Genomic DNA, 15,362 nt, shown 5'->3' on the forward strand with positions numbered 1-15,362 from the left:
AAACTCCATCCTGTTTTTGTTTAGTCCAAGAACAGTAGACGACACAAAAGCACGCGCACAATAGTTGTTTACTGAAAAGAGCTTGCTAAAGTAAGCACCATGCACACCACCCTATCTCTCTCTCTCGTCGGTTTGATTTTTATCAAACACTTGCTGCGGTTTATGGATGGTCCCCTATCCAAAAGCCAAATGGACAAAACTGAAAAGAGAGAGGAAGTAGTGGGAGAGAAATATTAAAAATTGTAATACAGCTGTCCCTTCCTTTTAAAATACTAACATCCTTCTATTGGTAGCAAAGTTGTGCTCCTACCAGTTGTATACAATCAGTAACACTTAAGAATTTCGCTTGTATTGAAGGTCTTTCACCGGCTTCATCTAGAAAACTAAATATACCTTGCTATTTCTTTTATAGAGTGGGGTGAAGAGTTTTATTTCTTTTATATACAAACGATGTTGAGGGATAGAGTAATCGAACTCTAAAACTTGAGTGTAGGATGAATGTTCTTAACGAACTGAATTAGTTTATGGTTGAACTTTTGTATAATTGAAGTCATTGTACCTCATGATTCACTAATGTTGTTTTGCCATATTTATGGAGATAAACGAGTACTTATTTGCTGTTGTTTTTTTGTAAACTCAACCTAATTAGTAGTCTAAATTTACCTTATAATGTTATAAGATGCTTATATTGTCGGATAATCAAGCAAAAAGAAAAAACACTTCCATTTCATTTCCGTATGCCCAAGAATCTTAAAAAGAAAAAGTAATTTTATAAAGTTCATCACCATCAATAGAAGTATAAAAATGATGGCTAATTCTGAAAATACACACAAAAAAAGAGGTGGAAGTGCAAATTGAAGAAAAGTACAAGCACACAAGTGCAAAAAAAACTTTATTATATTCCGCCAGTCAGCAACCACTCAGAGAAAGTGCGTCAGAGAGTTTGCAGAAAAAAGAGTAAACGTAATAAATTTTCACAACCTCCAACCCAACCGCCTCCATATTCTTTACCCACCTCCTCTGCTTTCTTCCACTTCCAAACCCTGAGAAAACCAAACAAATTCACCTTTAATTGCAAATGGGCATCTTCCCCGAGTCCTAAAAACCCCACTGCTCAATCCCCAACCAGATTCAGCTCCAACCCGCTTCCTCCATGGCCGCATCTTCCATCTCCACCCACTTCGTCGCCGTAGCTTTCCTCGTTTTCTTCCTCAGAACCACCTCCGCCGCCTGCAACTCCTCCTTTTCGGTCACCCATTTCGGTGAAGTTTCAAACTTTGGGTCAGATATTGCTCTGTACGGAGATGCAGAGGTCGTCAATGGCGGATACGCAGTTCAGCTCACCAGTTCGGTGAGCTCGAGCGCCGGCCGAGCTATTTACAAGAGACCCATCGAGCTGTTTGAAGGTAAGCCTCGGAAATCCGTGTCTTTTTCGACGAACTTCTCGTTTTCTATTTCCAACGGCGGTGGGGATGGATTGGCGTTTGTTGTGGTTCCAAAGGGTTTTAATCTTAGCCTATTTGGTAACGGCTCTTTTGGGCTTTCTCTGGGAAATGTTAAAAGTAAATTCAAAATTGCTGCTGTCAAATTTGATGCATTGAGTGATGGAAATGTTCATGTTGGAATTGATGTGGGTAGTACTGTTTCTGTTAAAGTAAGCAATGTTTCTGCTAAGAATTTGGATCCAAGTAATGGGAATAAAACGCAGGCTTGGATCGATTACGAAGCGGGTTCGAATCGATTTGAAGTTAGGCTGAGTAAATTCGGTGGTTCGAAGCCGGTTGATCCTCTGCTGTGGTATCCGATTGATTTGTCGAAAATGTGGGGAGATAAGGAAGTGCTTGTGGGATTGAGTGCGATGAGTAGGAATTCGTCTCAGACATGTTCTGTATACTCTTGGAGCTTTGAGCAAAGGCATGTGCCTCACTGGACGCACTCGCAGCCGGTAGATCCTAAGGCCGCTGCGAAGAACTCGAAGGCGGAGGAAAAGAAAAGGGATTGTACAAAAAAGGCTTTCGGTGCAATGGTTTTCGGTGTTGCTTGTGGAGCATTGGCGTCATTTGTCGGACTGTATCTGTGGACCGTCTTTGGTAACAGGCGTCCGGTGGTGCCGGAGGAGTATGCTGAGAAGCAGAAAGAGTTTGAGTACGAGAAAATGAGAGCAGTTGCAGATAATAAAACCATGGAAGATGGAAAGCAGTAGATGCTTGAATGTTGAAGGATGCTGTTTGTTGTGTTGTAAATCAATCTTGTTTTCTTACCCTAGTATTTTCAGGTTGTCCTTTACTTGTACTAGTTGTAGTTAAATGTTGCGGTCAATTGTCAAAATTTAGTAAGTTTTGTTACGTATTTTGTCCAATGTTGGAGCACTGGGATTGCACTTTTGAAGGCTCCTTCGATGGCTGCTATCTTTCTCTTTGAATGCCGACCCTCTACATTTAGCATCGCGGTTCCCGCATGATTGTTTAGTTGTTATTTTTTGTGGGTTAGTACTTGCATCCCTCCATGAGAGGAATGCACATACTCTACCATTTACGAATGACGTATTTTTGCCCTGTAACCTTCAAAATAGGAGCCGTTCAATTTTTTGATCTTCATTTGTAGATCATCCCACAAAAAAATTATTCAAATATTGTTTAATTATCCAATGTATCAGATAAATCAACGGTTCATTTAATATGTAAGGTGGCACACACATTGTCCATTTGTTCCACACATTTGGGTGCATAAATGATTTTCAATTTGAAGGATTTTTTTTTAAATGATCTTTAATTGAAGATAAGAAATTGAACAGTTTTAATTATGAAATTTTTATCACGAAGATACGCAAATTGTGGAATATGTTCGTATCCTTAAGAGGGATGCAAGTATTATTCTCGTCTATGTTTCAATTGCAGGTCTTTCTAGTTAGAGATACCGCCTTCTTCGTGTCAAGTATTTTATTTTGGGTAATGTTAGGAATACCAAATTTTTAAATCAAATTTTGTAAACCAAATAATTTGGTTATTGATTATTGGATTATCATTAAGTGTTGATTAATGTGTTTATATTCTATTGGTGACACATCATTTTGTTTGCAAACTTGGTTTAAAAATTTGTCTTCCTAAACGATGAACCATTTTTACCAGAAATAATTCCCCTGCTCTCCTTTGTGGTAACTGTAGATGAGGGCCAGCAACTGCAAGTTAATAAAGGTTATGTCACCAGATGAGATCCAAATTAAAGGTTTGATTTCTAAGCAATGGCATACTTAATCCTCGGTTTAGGTCTTAAACCCGTAAATCATACATATCACATGAACAAGAAATGCGGAATCTTTTCTCTCTCCTCACGTGACGAGATAAAGTTGTATACAACATAGTTCAACAAAGCCTCTCTGGTGATCTATGCATAATATTGATTTTTCAAAAGATGGCATTGACTCCAAAGATTCAACTGATTCTCTTGACGGAATAAGAATATTTATCGACAGCAATCTAAATTTTATAAGAAATTACAAAATAACAAGACGCGGTAAATTTCTTAGATTCATACAAGAAATTACGCTTCTACTTAAAAAGGGTAATACCACCATATAGAAAATCTCAGCTTACTCAAGTACATATAACAAAAGAAATTTAACTGAGATAACAAGTTTTGCTTTTAACGATATTAAAACCTACAACTACAACGAACAGCATTCGCTTTGTCATACTCCAGCAACTGGGAGTTGCGGCATTTCAAACCACGTTACATCTCCTCCTGAGCTTCCTCCTCTTCGTCCTCATAGTACTCATCCTCCTCAGCTGTGGCATCCTGGTACTGCTGATACTCTGAAACCAGATCATTCATGTTGCTTTCAGCTTCTGTGAACTCCATCTCGTCCATGCCTTCACCAGTGTACCAATGCAAGAAAGCCTTCCTCCTGAACATAGCAGTGAACTGCTCGCTCACACGGCGGAACATCTCCTGAATTGAGGTTGAGTTTCCAATGAAGGTGGACGCCATTTTCAAGCCGGTGGGTGGGATATCACATACAGTAGACTTGACATTGTTGGGAATCCATTCCACAAAGTAAGAAGAGTTCTTGTTCTGGACATTGATCATCTGTTCATCAACTTCCTTTGTGCTCATTTTACCCCTGAACACGGCTGAGGCAGTCAAATACCGACCATGGCGAGGGTCAGCTGCACACATCATGTTCTTCGCATCCCACATTTGCTGTGTGAGCTCAGGCACAGTGAGAGCTCTGTACTGCTGTGAACCGCGTGAGGTCAAAGGAGCAAAACCCACCATGAAGAAGTGAAGACGAGGGAAGGGGATGAGATTGACAGCAAGCTTTCGGAGGTCAGAGTTCAACTGACCAGGGAACCTCAAACAGCATGTGACACCAGACATAGTTGCAGAAATCAAATGGTTCAAATCCCCAACTGCATAAACATTACAATCAGTATACTGTATCCAAAAACAAATAAAATCAAAGTATCAAGTACAATCAACTGAGGAAAACTTACAGCTCGGGGTGCTGAGCTTGAGTGTGCGGAAGCAAATGTCATACAGAGCTTCATTATCAAGAACCATACACTCGTCTGCGTTTTCAACAAGCTGGTGCACAGACAAGGTTGCGTTGTAAGGCTCAACAACTGTGTCTGAGACCTTTGGAGAGGGAAAAACCGAGAAAGTGAGCATCATCCGGTCTGGGTATTCCTCTCTGATCTTTGAAATCAAGAGAGTACCCATGCCAGACCCAGTACCTCCTCCCAGAGAATGACACACCTGAAACCCTGCAATCCAAAACAAAACCAACCTAAATTCAATGGACCTATAAACAAAACAAATGAGAAATAAAAAGAAGCCCCAGACAAAATTTATCAAATACATTTGCAGGCATTAAAAAATAACACAAATGAAAGAATAAGTCATTGAGGAAATTTATCAAACACTTTCAAGGCAATCACAACACTCCATGGACACATAAAGTCAAGACAAACGAAATGATATCAAGTCGCTCAGGAAATTATCAAACGCCTTGCAGGCAATCACAATTCTCTATAGACACATAAAACAATACCAACAAGATGAAAACAGATCACACAGGAAATTTATCAAACGCCTTGCAGGCAATCACAATTATACATGGACACATCTTATAGACCAAAAGAAATAATATCAGGGCATCAGGAAAATCATCAAACACCTTGCAGGTAATCATAATTCTACATGAACACGTAAAACAAAACTAAATAAATAAATAAAAGAAGGAATTAATCAAATACCTTGTAGGCAATCACAATTCTCGGCCTCCTTGCGAACCACATCAAGAACCGAATCGATCAACTCAGCGCCTTCGGTATAGTGACCCTTGGCCCAGTTGTTTCCGGCACCAGACTGGCCGAAAACGAAGTTGTCAGGCCGGAAAATCTGACCGTAGGGTCCAGATCGGACGCTGTCCATGGTCCCAGGCTCGAGGTCCATGAGCACAGCCCTCGGCACGTACCTCCCGCAACTGGCTTCGTTGTAGTAGACATTGATCCTTTCAAGCTGGAGCTCCGAGTCTCCCTCGTACCTTCCGGTGCCGTCGATGCCGTGCTCGGCGCAGACTACCTCCCAGAACTTGGCGCCAATCTGGTTGCCGCACTGGCCTCCCTGGATGTGAAGGATCTCACGCATTTTTGGTTGAAAGGGGGGTGAAAAATCAGAAAGGGTTAGGGTTTGTGGGTCTCTCAGTGAGAAAATCGCAGAGAGAAATGGATGAGACAGAAGGGTGGGGACGGAGAGAGAGGATTTTATAAGAAAGGTAGGCTTTTTGGGTCGCAACGGTTGGATTTGAATGGAGAAGCGGGAGTTTTTGTTTGAAAGGATATGAGTTGTGGGGATTGGAAATGGACGGTTCAGATTTTATTTGGAGGACCTCGGTTTGAAATTTGAAATTCAAATTTCAAAAACTAGCTGGGTGCCAGTAAATTTTGGCTCCGTTTTTATAATTTGGGAACAGAGTTTCCTTAAGAATTAAAATAAAATTTGGAATACACATACAATTTTAAAAGGATTATTTACGACCACTTCTTGAAACTCAAATTCAGTCTTAATTTATCTTTTAAGGGTGCGTTTGTTGCACCGGACTATTTCGAACTGAACTAACTTCAGGGACTAAGCTAGTTTGGTATGTCGAGATGTGCTGGTCATCACGTGATAGTGACGTAACCAAGTGCGCAACAGAAGTGATACTAATAAAAGAAATGTGAATAATTAAAAACCAAAACAAAACTTATTTAACTAGAGATATTATGTAAGTGTGCAAAAGTGATCAAATATAAGATACACGCATATCAGAGCATAAGTAAAACGAAAGCGCAATCGAACTAACTAAGTACTAATTATACAAACAGGGAGAAGATCCCTACTTTTATTTATGAAAACGTCAGAACCGCCGTGTAGTCCTCGTGAGCTACCAAAGACGAGCAACTACCTATAACCTGGAGGGGCGCAAAACAGAAGGGTGAGTGGGTAAAAACAAAGCTTTAGAAAAACACATTTATTTTTATGAACATAATAACCCCTCTCCGTGAAACCTGTATAATTTCCAGGAAATAGTAATATGCACGTATATAAAAACTATGTTTAAGAGCAATGAAAACAGAATTATGCCATGTCATAACGTTCAGCACTAAAATATATAAGCCATGTGAAACGTCGATATAAGTTAGCATGCCAGCTGGAGTCACCTAACATGACCTGTACGACTGGACCTGTAGCTCATCAACATATGTCTGCACATGAGTCGGAGTCACCTAATGTGACCTGTACGACAGGTTGGGTGTAAATAAGTACGCTCAAGTGCTACAATCACGTGAAAGCTGTGCGATAGATCGCGGGTCACCTACGAGTTAGAACCACCTATTGTGGTTTGTACGACAAGCTAGCACCAAAACTTGGATCCAAGGTGAGCGTACGGTGCAGGAGGTGAACAATCACGTGAAAGCTGTGCCTTGGCCTCGGGCGGGAGCACTAACACCGTGGTGCAGCATAATAAGCTCTAAATGCATAAATGCATAGCAATATGCAATGCAACAAGACCAATCACATGCTAACTCACCTGAAGCTTACTTGAGCCTCCGCAGCATCAAATAGTATAATTCACAATTCATACTAATGCAACAATATAGTAATAAGCGGTATAGACATGGCATACAAGGCATAAATTCATTTTAAAATGTTTTTGGAAATCGTAAAGCATTTATATATATATATATATATATATATATATATAAATGCCCACTCACTGATAAGTAGCAAGATTGTAGCTCCCTAGCCTCGCTTGTCCACACTCGTCCTCGGGGTACGTCTCACCTATATGTGAAATAACTACTTTAACATTAGTTCGATAGCACATAAACAAAGCCTAGGATTAATTCCTCATACGTTGCTCAAATAGGGGGTTTGAATATACCAACGTGATCTACTTGATAGTACGAACACACACATACTTTTAGAAAAAAATTTGGACATCGGACGCGCCTTCATGCGCTGGCCACGCGCAGGCACGTGCCTTCCTTATGCCTTACGCCGTTAGAAATATTCCATCAGTTTGAAGGTCATGAAGAGTAGAACACATTCGTACCTAATAGAAGTTCAAAATCCAACCAAAAACCGTCGGAAATTCCCTTGATACTTCCGGTCAACTCTGCAACCTTCCAAACTCGTCTATACCGATGTCCACTTCATTCCAAAACTACTTCAAAGAGTTTGCAAAGTTGGGTGAATACCTTTCCAAGCCTTAAAATCTCAAAACCACGCCGGGATCGCGTCGGAGCAAACTTGACTCCTTGCCAGAGCTTCTGGTTTCTCATGTTCCTGTTGTCCGTTCGATGAGCTAAGGGTATGGCTGAGTTCAAGAGGTCGAAAGGAGAATGATGGTGGTTTCCAAAGACTCGATCCGTGAGAGTTTAATGATGATGGTGTATGTGGGTGTCATGGCGCAGAGAGAAGAGGGAAAGAGAAGGCTCAAGAAAAGGGGAGGGAATATGTACGTGCGTGTGTGTGTGTGTGTCCTCCTGATTGGGCAGAAGAAGAAAATGTTAAGCCCTGAATGGGCTACCATAAAAGAGGGAGAAAAAGGACTAATTTTGATTGGTCCAAATGATATAATAACCCAAATACTTACTTGGGTCCAAGGAAATAGGAATTATGGTGATTGGTTTCTTGTTTTGGTATGTTTACACTCTATACGTTCATAACTTCCTTTTTACAACTCCGATTTGACCCTAACTCGCTTCAACGCGCTCGTGACGTCTAGTATAATCTAATTATGATAGCGAGGAAATTAATTTAAAACTGCATATGTACATCCACATCGCTAAGCCAACAAGGACAATATTGTCACTTTACACACTAGGGGAGAAAATATATATAATACTTTGGGACGGGTCGTCACATAGTGTCTGTTTCCTGGTTCAGTCTTACATTATTTTTACATTTAGATTCAGACATTGCAATGTCCATTTCTTGGAACTGTTTTTTATATTATTTTTACATTTGGATTCAGACACTGCAATGCAATGTCCGTTTCCTGGTTCTGTTTTTCACATTTTGATTCATAATGCTGTGTCTATTTCTTTTTTTACATTTTGATTCAAACGCTGTGTTGCAGTGTTTATTTCCTCGTTCTGTTTTTTCCATCTCCTATGCTTCACACTTTGCACAACTCCTTTTACATTTAGATTCTAACACACGATGTTTCCATTTCCAAATTCTAGATTGCAAACCGAAAACTCTTTGCAAACATACCTTTAATTCAAGAGGGTTTTGATGGACAATACCCTTAAGAGAATATCTATGTCCAAAGCCTTTGGAGGCTTGCTGGATATCTATTACATCCTTTTTTTTTTCTTGTGTTTTGTTTTTGCTGCTGATAGTTGCACTTTTCTTTGGAATTCCCTTTTTTCTTTAAACATTGTGTTTGGTATTGGGAAAGTTTCAAAGCACTGGGATTAATCGAACTATTTATTCGGGTTTGACAGAGGAGACAGAAAGATAAAGAGGCAGGGGGAGGAGAGAAAAAAATGAGAGAGTGAAGAGAAAGAAGGGACGAGAGAATGAAGGAGATGAGGAATGAAATAAAGTGAAGAGATAAAGGTATAATAGTTATTTTATAACTAGCTTAAACTCATGTGACATGTTTCATTGACCTATGCATAATTATTATAAATAATTCATTGATTATGTTCAAAAATAAAATTGGTCATTGATATATGGCTAATAGTGAAGATTTTATTGACCTTTGGCCAAATATCCTTTACTAATATTTGTTTTTATTAACCTACAATTTTTTTTAAGGTTTTTATCACAAATGGTCCCTGAAATTGACCCACACCATCAAGATGGTCCCTAAAATTCAAAATCAATCAATGTAGTCCTTGAAAATAGGTGTCGCAAATCAATGTGGTATTTCCGTCACAATTCTGTTAAAAATTTCGTTAAATACTGATGTGGCACATAAATGAGCCCTACAAGATTTATGAGTTTTTATCACAAATGGTCCCTGAAATTGACCCACACCATCAATATGGTCCCTGAAATTGAAAATCAATCAATGTAGTCCTTGAAAATAGGTGTCGCAAATCAATATGATCATTCCACCATAATTCTGTAAACAAAATTGTTATGTGCTGATGTGGGTTTAATAATTAATTAAAAAAATTGTCTAAATACCTTGTTGCACAATGATTTTTTTTCTTCTTATAGTAGGGCCTACTCTGAATAGATATATTTTCTATAAATTCTCAAAGGCTCAAGGTGTGACATCCCACATCGCCCAGGGGAGTGATCCTTATATGTATATTCCCATCTTTACCTAGCACGAAGCCTTTTGGGAGCTCACTGGCTTCGGGTTCCATGGGAACTCCGAAGTTAAGCGAGTAGCGCGCGAGAGCATTCCCAGGATAGGTGACCTATTGGGAAGTTCTTGTGTGAGTTCCCAGAAACAAAACCGTGAGGGCGTGGTCGGGGACCAAAGCAGACAATATCATGCTACGGTGGTGGAGCGGACCCGGGAAGTTGTCCCTCCCAGGCCGGGATGTGACAATTTGGTATCAGAGCCTAACCCTGGCCGTGGTGTGCTGACGAGGACGTCGGGCCCCTAAGGGGGGTGGATTGTGACATCCCACATCACCCAGGGGAGTGATCCTTATATGTATATTCTCATCTCTACCTACCATGAGGCATTTTGGGAGCTCACTGGCTTCGGGTTCCATAGGAACTCCGAAGTTAAACGAGTAGCGCGCAAGAGCATTCCCAGGATGGGTAACCCATTGGAAAGTTCTCGTGTGAGTTCCTAGAAACAAAACCGTGAGGGCATGGTCGGGGCCCAAAGTGGACAATATCGTGCTACGGTGGTGGAGCAGGCCTGGGAAGTGATCCGTCCCGGGCCGGGATGTCACACAAGGCTTAACCAAGGTCTAAAAAGGGGTGTGGAAATTATTTTCAACCAATAATAGATGCATCTCGGTTATAACCTCATTATCTCAAGGCATATCTCAATGTTCTTTGCATCACTAGACCACCAGGGAAGCGCCAAACAAGCTCTCCAAGATTAAGGTTATGAGGACGTTGATCGCCTAAATGTTAACGGTGATGTCCCAGTAGTCGTTGCCAATTAGCCAAGCCGTCACCAAAGGTGGTCTCGATCTAGGTTCAATTCGGTGAAAGGTGTTGAAGTGTGTAAAAATGTGTGTATTAAGATTTTGTTTAGAGAATAGAGAGCGAATGAGGTAGAGAAATTTGGACTGTGATTTGAGGTGATTGCAGGACTGTGTTTTTGGGTTTTGACAGTTTTTTTATTAACTATTAAATTATTAAGCCTATTTGTAATTTTTTTTTTAATTTAATTAGACTTGTGTGACCCATTTATGTGTCACATCAGCACATAACATAATTTTTGATAGAATTGTGACGGAAGGACTACATTGAATTGAGACACTTACTTGCTGGACTACATTGATCAATTTTCAATTTTAGGGACCATTTTGATGTCACGAGTCAATTTCAGGGACCATTTTGATGTCGTGAGTCAATTTCAATGACCATTTGTGAGAAAAGAGAACTTATGGGGTCCATTTATGTGCCATATTAGCACTTAACAAAAATTTTAACAGAATTGTGACGGAAGGAACACATTGATTTGCAGCACCTATTTTTAGGGACTTCATTGATTGATTTTCAATTTCAGGGACCATTTGTAATAAAACTCCCTTTTTTATTTGACTCTCTCTCTCTCTCTCTCTCTCCCCGCTGTCTCTCTACCTTTCCTTTTTTTTATTTGCTTTCTCTTCTTCGCAGTCCAAAATTGCTTTAAGAAAAAAATCAACTTGGCCATCTAATCCACTTCTCAACACCTGCATATCTCCTTGCTCATCCTCACTGACAAAATTGCAAACGCCCCATCCTCAAACCACCTTTTGTGAAAAATCCAAATCAGATAATAATCTCAAATTGAATGAAACTTGAACTTTACTAGCCTTTGGTGGAGGATTCTGTGAAGTACTCATTTCCTAATTGGGTATTTGAAACTGGTGCCAAAATAAAAAATATCTAACACCATTTCCCTCTTCATCTTTAGCCTTTACAGACGCAACCCTGTGAGCCACCCCACCCTTAAATTGATTCCTTAGAGGTCAATCAAAGGATGGAGAGAGGGGGATCAGATGACGCGAGGAGTTTGTGGGTCATTTGATTCGAAACGGAACTCGTGGGTCCTCCGATTGAGGTTTGAATTTGAGGTGGTTCATGATTATGGGTTCGGAGTGAGGAGAAAAGGGAGAGAGTGGCGATGGTCTGGTGGTATGAGTAGACGAAGCAAAACAAAAGCCTTGCTAGTACCGTGGTTATTGAAGGGTCTCACTAAGACCTTTTAGTGAGGGGGCTAGTCCACACGAGTCCCTTTTAATCCTACTTAAACTTAGTTCAGCCACTTACCAAACATAAGACTACATTAATATATAGTCTAGTCCAGTCCAGTGAAACTTAACTAGACCAAACAAACGCAACCTAAAACTCAAATTGTCTCACATTATCTCGTGTCGTCAAAGTCTGTCAACAAGTGCGTTAAAAGGTTGATGTGGCATGAATTGGTACCCAATTCTTGTTAAAATGTATTCATGTGAGAAAAAAAAATGTTTGTTCATAAAATTAAATTATTTGAAGGTATTTGCGTTTGTTGCACCGAACTATCTCGGACTGAACTAGCTTTAGGGTCTAAGCTGGACTGACTGAGTGAAGTGTTTAGTAAAATGTCGGACTAAAAAGGAGAAAATTAAAAATTAAAAAAAAATCTTTTTGTTTTTTTTTAATTCTTTTTCTTTCTATTTTCTAGAACTCTTTATTGGTTTTCTTTTTCTTATTATTTTTGTTTTCTAGGACTCTCTATTTGTTTCTCCGTCTGTTTTTCTTTTTCGTTTTTTTTTTCTTTTCATTCTAGATCTTTGTATTCCCTCCCCCCTCTGTTTCTCCATCTGTATTAGCCCTCAGTTAGTCAAAGTGCACAGATTGATAATCACAAAATGGAGACATGCTTCACTTTCAATTCTCAATTCCTAATTTTTTTTTTCCCAAATTTCCAATTCCCACGAAAAACCCCAATGACTGCTCCTCCCAATTCCGTCGACAACCATGGCGAGTTTTCCCGTTCAACAACCTTTCTCTCTTTCCTTTGTTTTCCTGCATAAATCCATTCGGCCAAATCCTTCTCTCACCCAATTATGTCGGCGGCCATGGCGAATTTTCTCGTCTGGGTGGTTCTGATTTTAAGATTTTAGGGGGTTCTAGGTCGTAATTGGATTCTGGGTGGTTCTGCACTCCCTCGCAATGCAAGCTTGCGGTGGTGGGTCGAGGGGTTCTGGGAAGACAAGAGGCAATGACATTGTTCTAGCTAATACTAAGGTTTCAATCAGGACTAGTTAGCGACACTTAACGAAGTTCGGAGTCGAGCGAGTCCGACCTAGCGTCATTTAAGTTAGTCCCTTGCTATGCCAAACACAAGACTACACAGACTGTTAGTCCATTTTTGTCCAGTGAATGCTAATGATGTCAAACAAATGCTCCTTAATTCTTAATTATTACACAATTTGGTATTGAATCTAAACTTGTAACATAAATAGGAAAAGAACTTTCCTTCAACGAAATATTATTTGACATTACCTAGTTTCTTAATTAATAATGCACAACTATGTGAGAAAAAATTCAAATGCATGTCAATGTATGATTGACTTTGATATAAAACTTTCTTGCAACACTTTGATATAGCAAGTCTAGCCCAATAATACATAATTATATGAGAATATTAAAATGCGTAACACTACATAATATGTCTAGTTTTTTTTTTTTTTTTTTTTTTTAAATAAGAATTAATAACGAATATTAAACGAAGTTTATTTTCTTTTCATGAAAAGGGTGCTATTTAGACTCTCTCACAAACAATGTCAACAATTAGAGCAACTCCACCCCTACAAATTGTCCCACCTATTGGGTGACTAAATCCCCTAACCCCTCCAAAATTTGCTCAAGCTCAAGCCAATTGCCATACCTATAGGGTGGGCCCAATTCACACGAGTTGAGCAATCGGGCGATCTGACGTCAGCCACGTTGTAATTTTTTTTGGGTCAGACGTGTGACCTTTATGCTTAAGTGGGAAGAGTGAGCAACCAAAAGGTGTAGGTTAGGACCCACACTCAAGCACACTCAGTTCTTTTCAAACGTGGGCCATTGAATTTCTTAAATTCGTTTAATGAGGGGACGACGGTAACATTAAGAGCTCAAGACTTTTAGAGTTCACTAAGACCATATCCAACCGAAGGGTTTAGAGGACCAAAGGGTCGAAAATAGCTTGAAAATCATATCCAACCGAGGGCCAGGCAAAGAGCTTATGGGCCCTAGTAGACAAAAAAGGGCTAAAGGGCCAATCGGCAGGCATTTTTAGCCAGCCAACTGGCCAGCTGGCTAGCCCACTCTGTCTTTTTTGTTTTTTTTTATTTTTTTGTTCTTTTCCATTTGACTGGCCCACATTAGGGTTTAGGATTTTTTTTATCTTGGCCTACTTTTTTCTTTTCTTTTTATTTTTAAAAAAATTTCTAAGTTTTTCCTACACCATTTCTCACACATTTTTCACCATTTCATATTATTTTATCTTATTTTATTTCAATTCTTCACATTCCATACTATAGCCCTTGGCCATAGATTAGAGACGGTTTTTTGTGACAGGACTAAAACGAGCCCTATGACCTTTTGTCCCTCAGTTGATGGTAAGAAATATAATCCTACACTATTTATTAAAATAATAATTTCTTAGAGAGAACCCTCTGACCCTCTTTCGATTAGAGATGATCTAAGGCCTATGTAAATGGCTCGAGTACCCCTAGTAAGTGATCAGACCTAGGAGTGAAATTACACCACTTTGTTAGGGAGTGGTAATCCATATTATATATATATAAAGTCTTTAAGAGTAGGAATTCTATTTTTTATATTTTATTTATAAAAATGGGGACTAATTATAAAATCTACACCACCATCTATTTTTCAAGTTTCACCTCATTGACCATTCTTGCAAAATTTTAACCAAATTGAAAATATTTAAGACATCTAATTGAGTTAAAAAAAATTAACGAATACTTTTAATATATAATAAAAAATAAAATTTTATCTTGATAATTAAATAAACAAATATGTTTGGATTTCATAATCTCAAACCCATTACGAGTGGACCATACTGTTCTTTGATGATCTTTCAATTTTAAGCGTTAACAAGACTCTTTGTTAACCAAAATTTCTTAAAACTATGACAATAACCCTTCAACACACAAGTTCACTTCAATATAAACAGCTTATGACCGTGGGTAAATATGTCCAATGGAGGAAGGGGATCGACATAAGCTACAAATAAAAATAAATTTAAAAAACCGAAGAAAACCCACTTCTCCCCCAAACTCTTTGCTAATTCGTAAGGGATGAATTGAATTGCAGAGATATTGAAATTTGATTTGAAGCTATTTATTAAAATTTTCTGATATCGGAGTACAAATAGTAGATGCCCAATTCATGGTTTGAGAATAGTAAATGCCCAATTCATTTTAATTCATAAAAATTCTACAAATAGTAGATGCCCAATTCATGGTTTGAGAATAGTAAATACCCAATTCATTTTAATTCATAAAAAATCAGCACATGCTTCAGAAAATTGCAAGACAAATGAAGAATGAACCAATCTCTAAATTTGAGTAAAATATTCATACAGATTTGAATCTCCTTCTTTTTGGGTCGGCTGGGATGGGGTTCGCCTGCAAATTAAGCCAAAGATATTCGTACTATCAGATCAGAGGAGTAAAAGGGTGAAA

General features: G+C 39.0%; 2 protein-coding genes across 2 annotated transcripts; one reads left to right on the plus strand and one right to left on the minus strand.

Annotated features, from left to right (window-relative positions):
* Positions 1 to 929: 929 nt before the first annotated feature.
* LOC137722762 (L-type lectin-domain containing receptor kinase VIII.2) lies at positions 930 to 2,444 on the plus strand. The gene has a single exon (XM_068461845.2). The coding sequence runs from the start codon at positions 1,154 to 1,156 to the stop codon at positions 2,201 to 2,203; it is 1,050 nt and encodes a 349-aa protein (XP_068317946.1). The 5' UTR covers positions 930 to 1,153; the 3' UTR covers positions 2,204 to 2,444.
* Positions 2,445 to 3,461: 1,017 nt separating this feature from the next.
* On the minus strand, positions 3,462 to 5,814 carry LOC137722761 (tubulin beta chain). Its single transcript, XM_068461844.2, has 3 exons — positions 5,256 to 5,814; positions 4,494 to 4,763; positions 3,462 to 4,409 (listed from the first exon to the last, which is right to left on the minus strand). Exons 1-3 carry the CDS (start codon positions 5,647 to 5,649, stop codon positions 3,730 to 3,732), a joined length of 1,344 nt encoding a protein of 447 aa, XP_068317945.1. The 5' UTR covers positions 5,650 to 5,814; the 3' UTR covers positions 3,462 to 3,729.
* Between the last annotated feature and the right edge of the window lie 9,548 nt (positions 5,815 to 15,362).

Source organism: Pyrus communis, chromosome 4 (genome assembly GCF_041283825.1).
Source record: "Pyrus communis isolate YQ-2024b chromosome 4, ASM4128382v1, whole genome shotgun sequence".
In the NCBI taxonomy this organism is placed as follows: Eukaryota; Viridiplantae; Streptophyta; class Magnoliopsida; order Rosales; family Rosaceae; genus Pyrus; species Pyrus communis.

What these genes read in the sequence shown, in the direction of transcription:
- LOC137722761 (XM_068461844.2), bottom strand. Translation starts at nt 5,649, where the DNA reads ATGCGTGAGATCCTTCACATCCAGGGAGGCCAGTGCGGCAACCAGATT. An exon ending in GAATTGTGATTGCCTACAAG is followed by an intron (nt 4,764 to 5,255) that starts GTATTTGATTAA and finishes TTTGGATTGCAG; the next exon opens with GGTTTCAGGTGTGTCATTCT. An exon ending in CAAGCTCAGCACCCCGAGCT is followed by an intron (nt 4,410 to 4,493) that starts GTAAGTTTTCCT and finishes ATGTTTATGCAG; the next exon opens with TTGGGGATTTGAACCATTTG.
- LOC137722762 (XM_068461845.2), top strand. Translation starts at nt 1,154, where the DNA reads ATGGCCGCATCTTCCATCTCCACCCACTTCGTCGCCGTAGCTTTCCTC.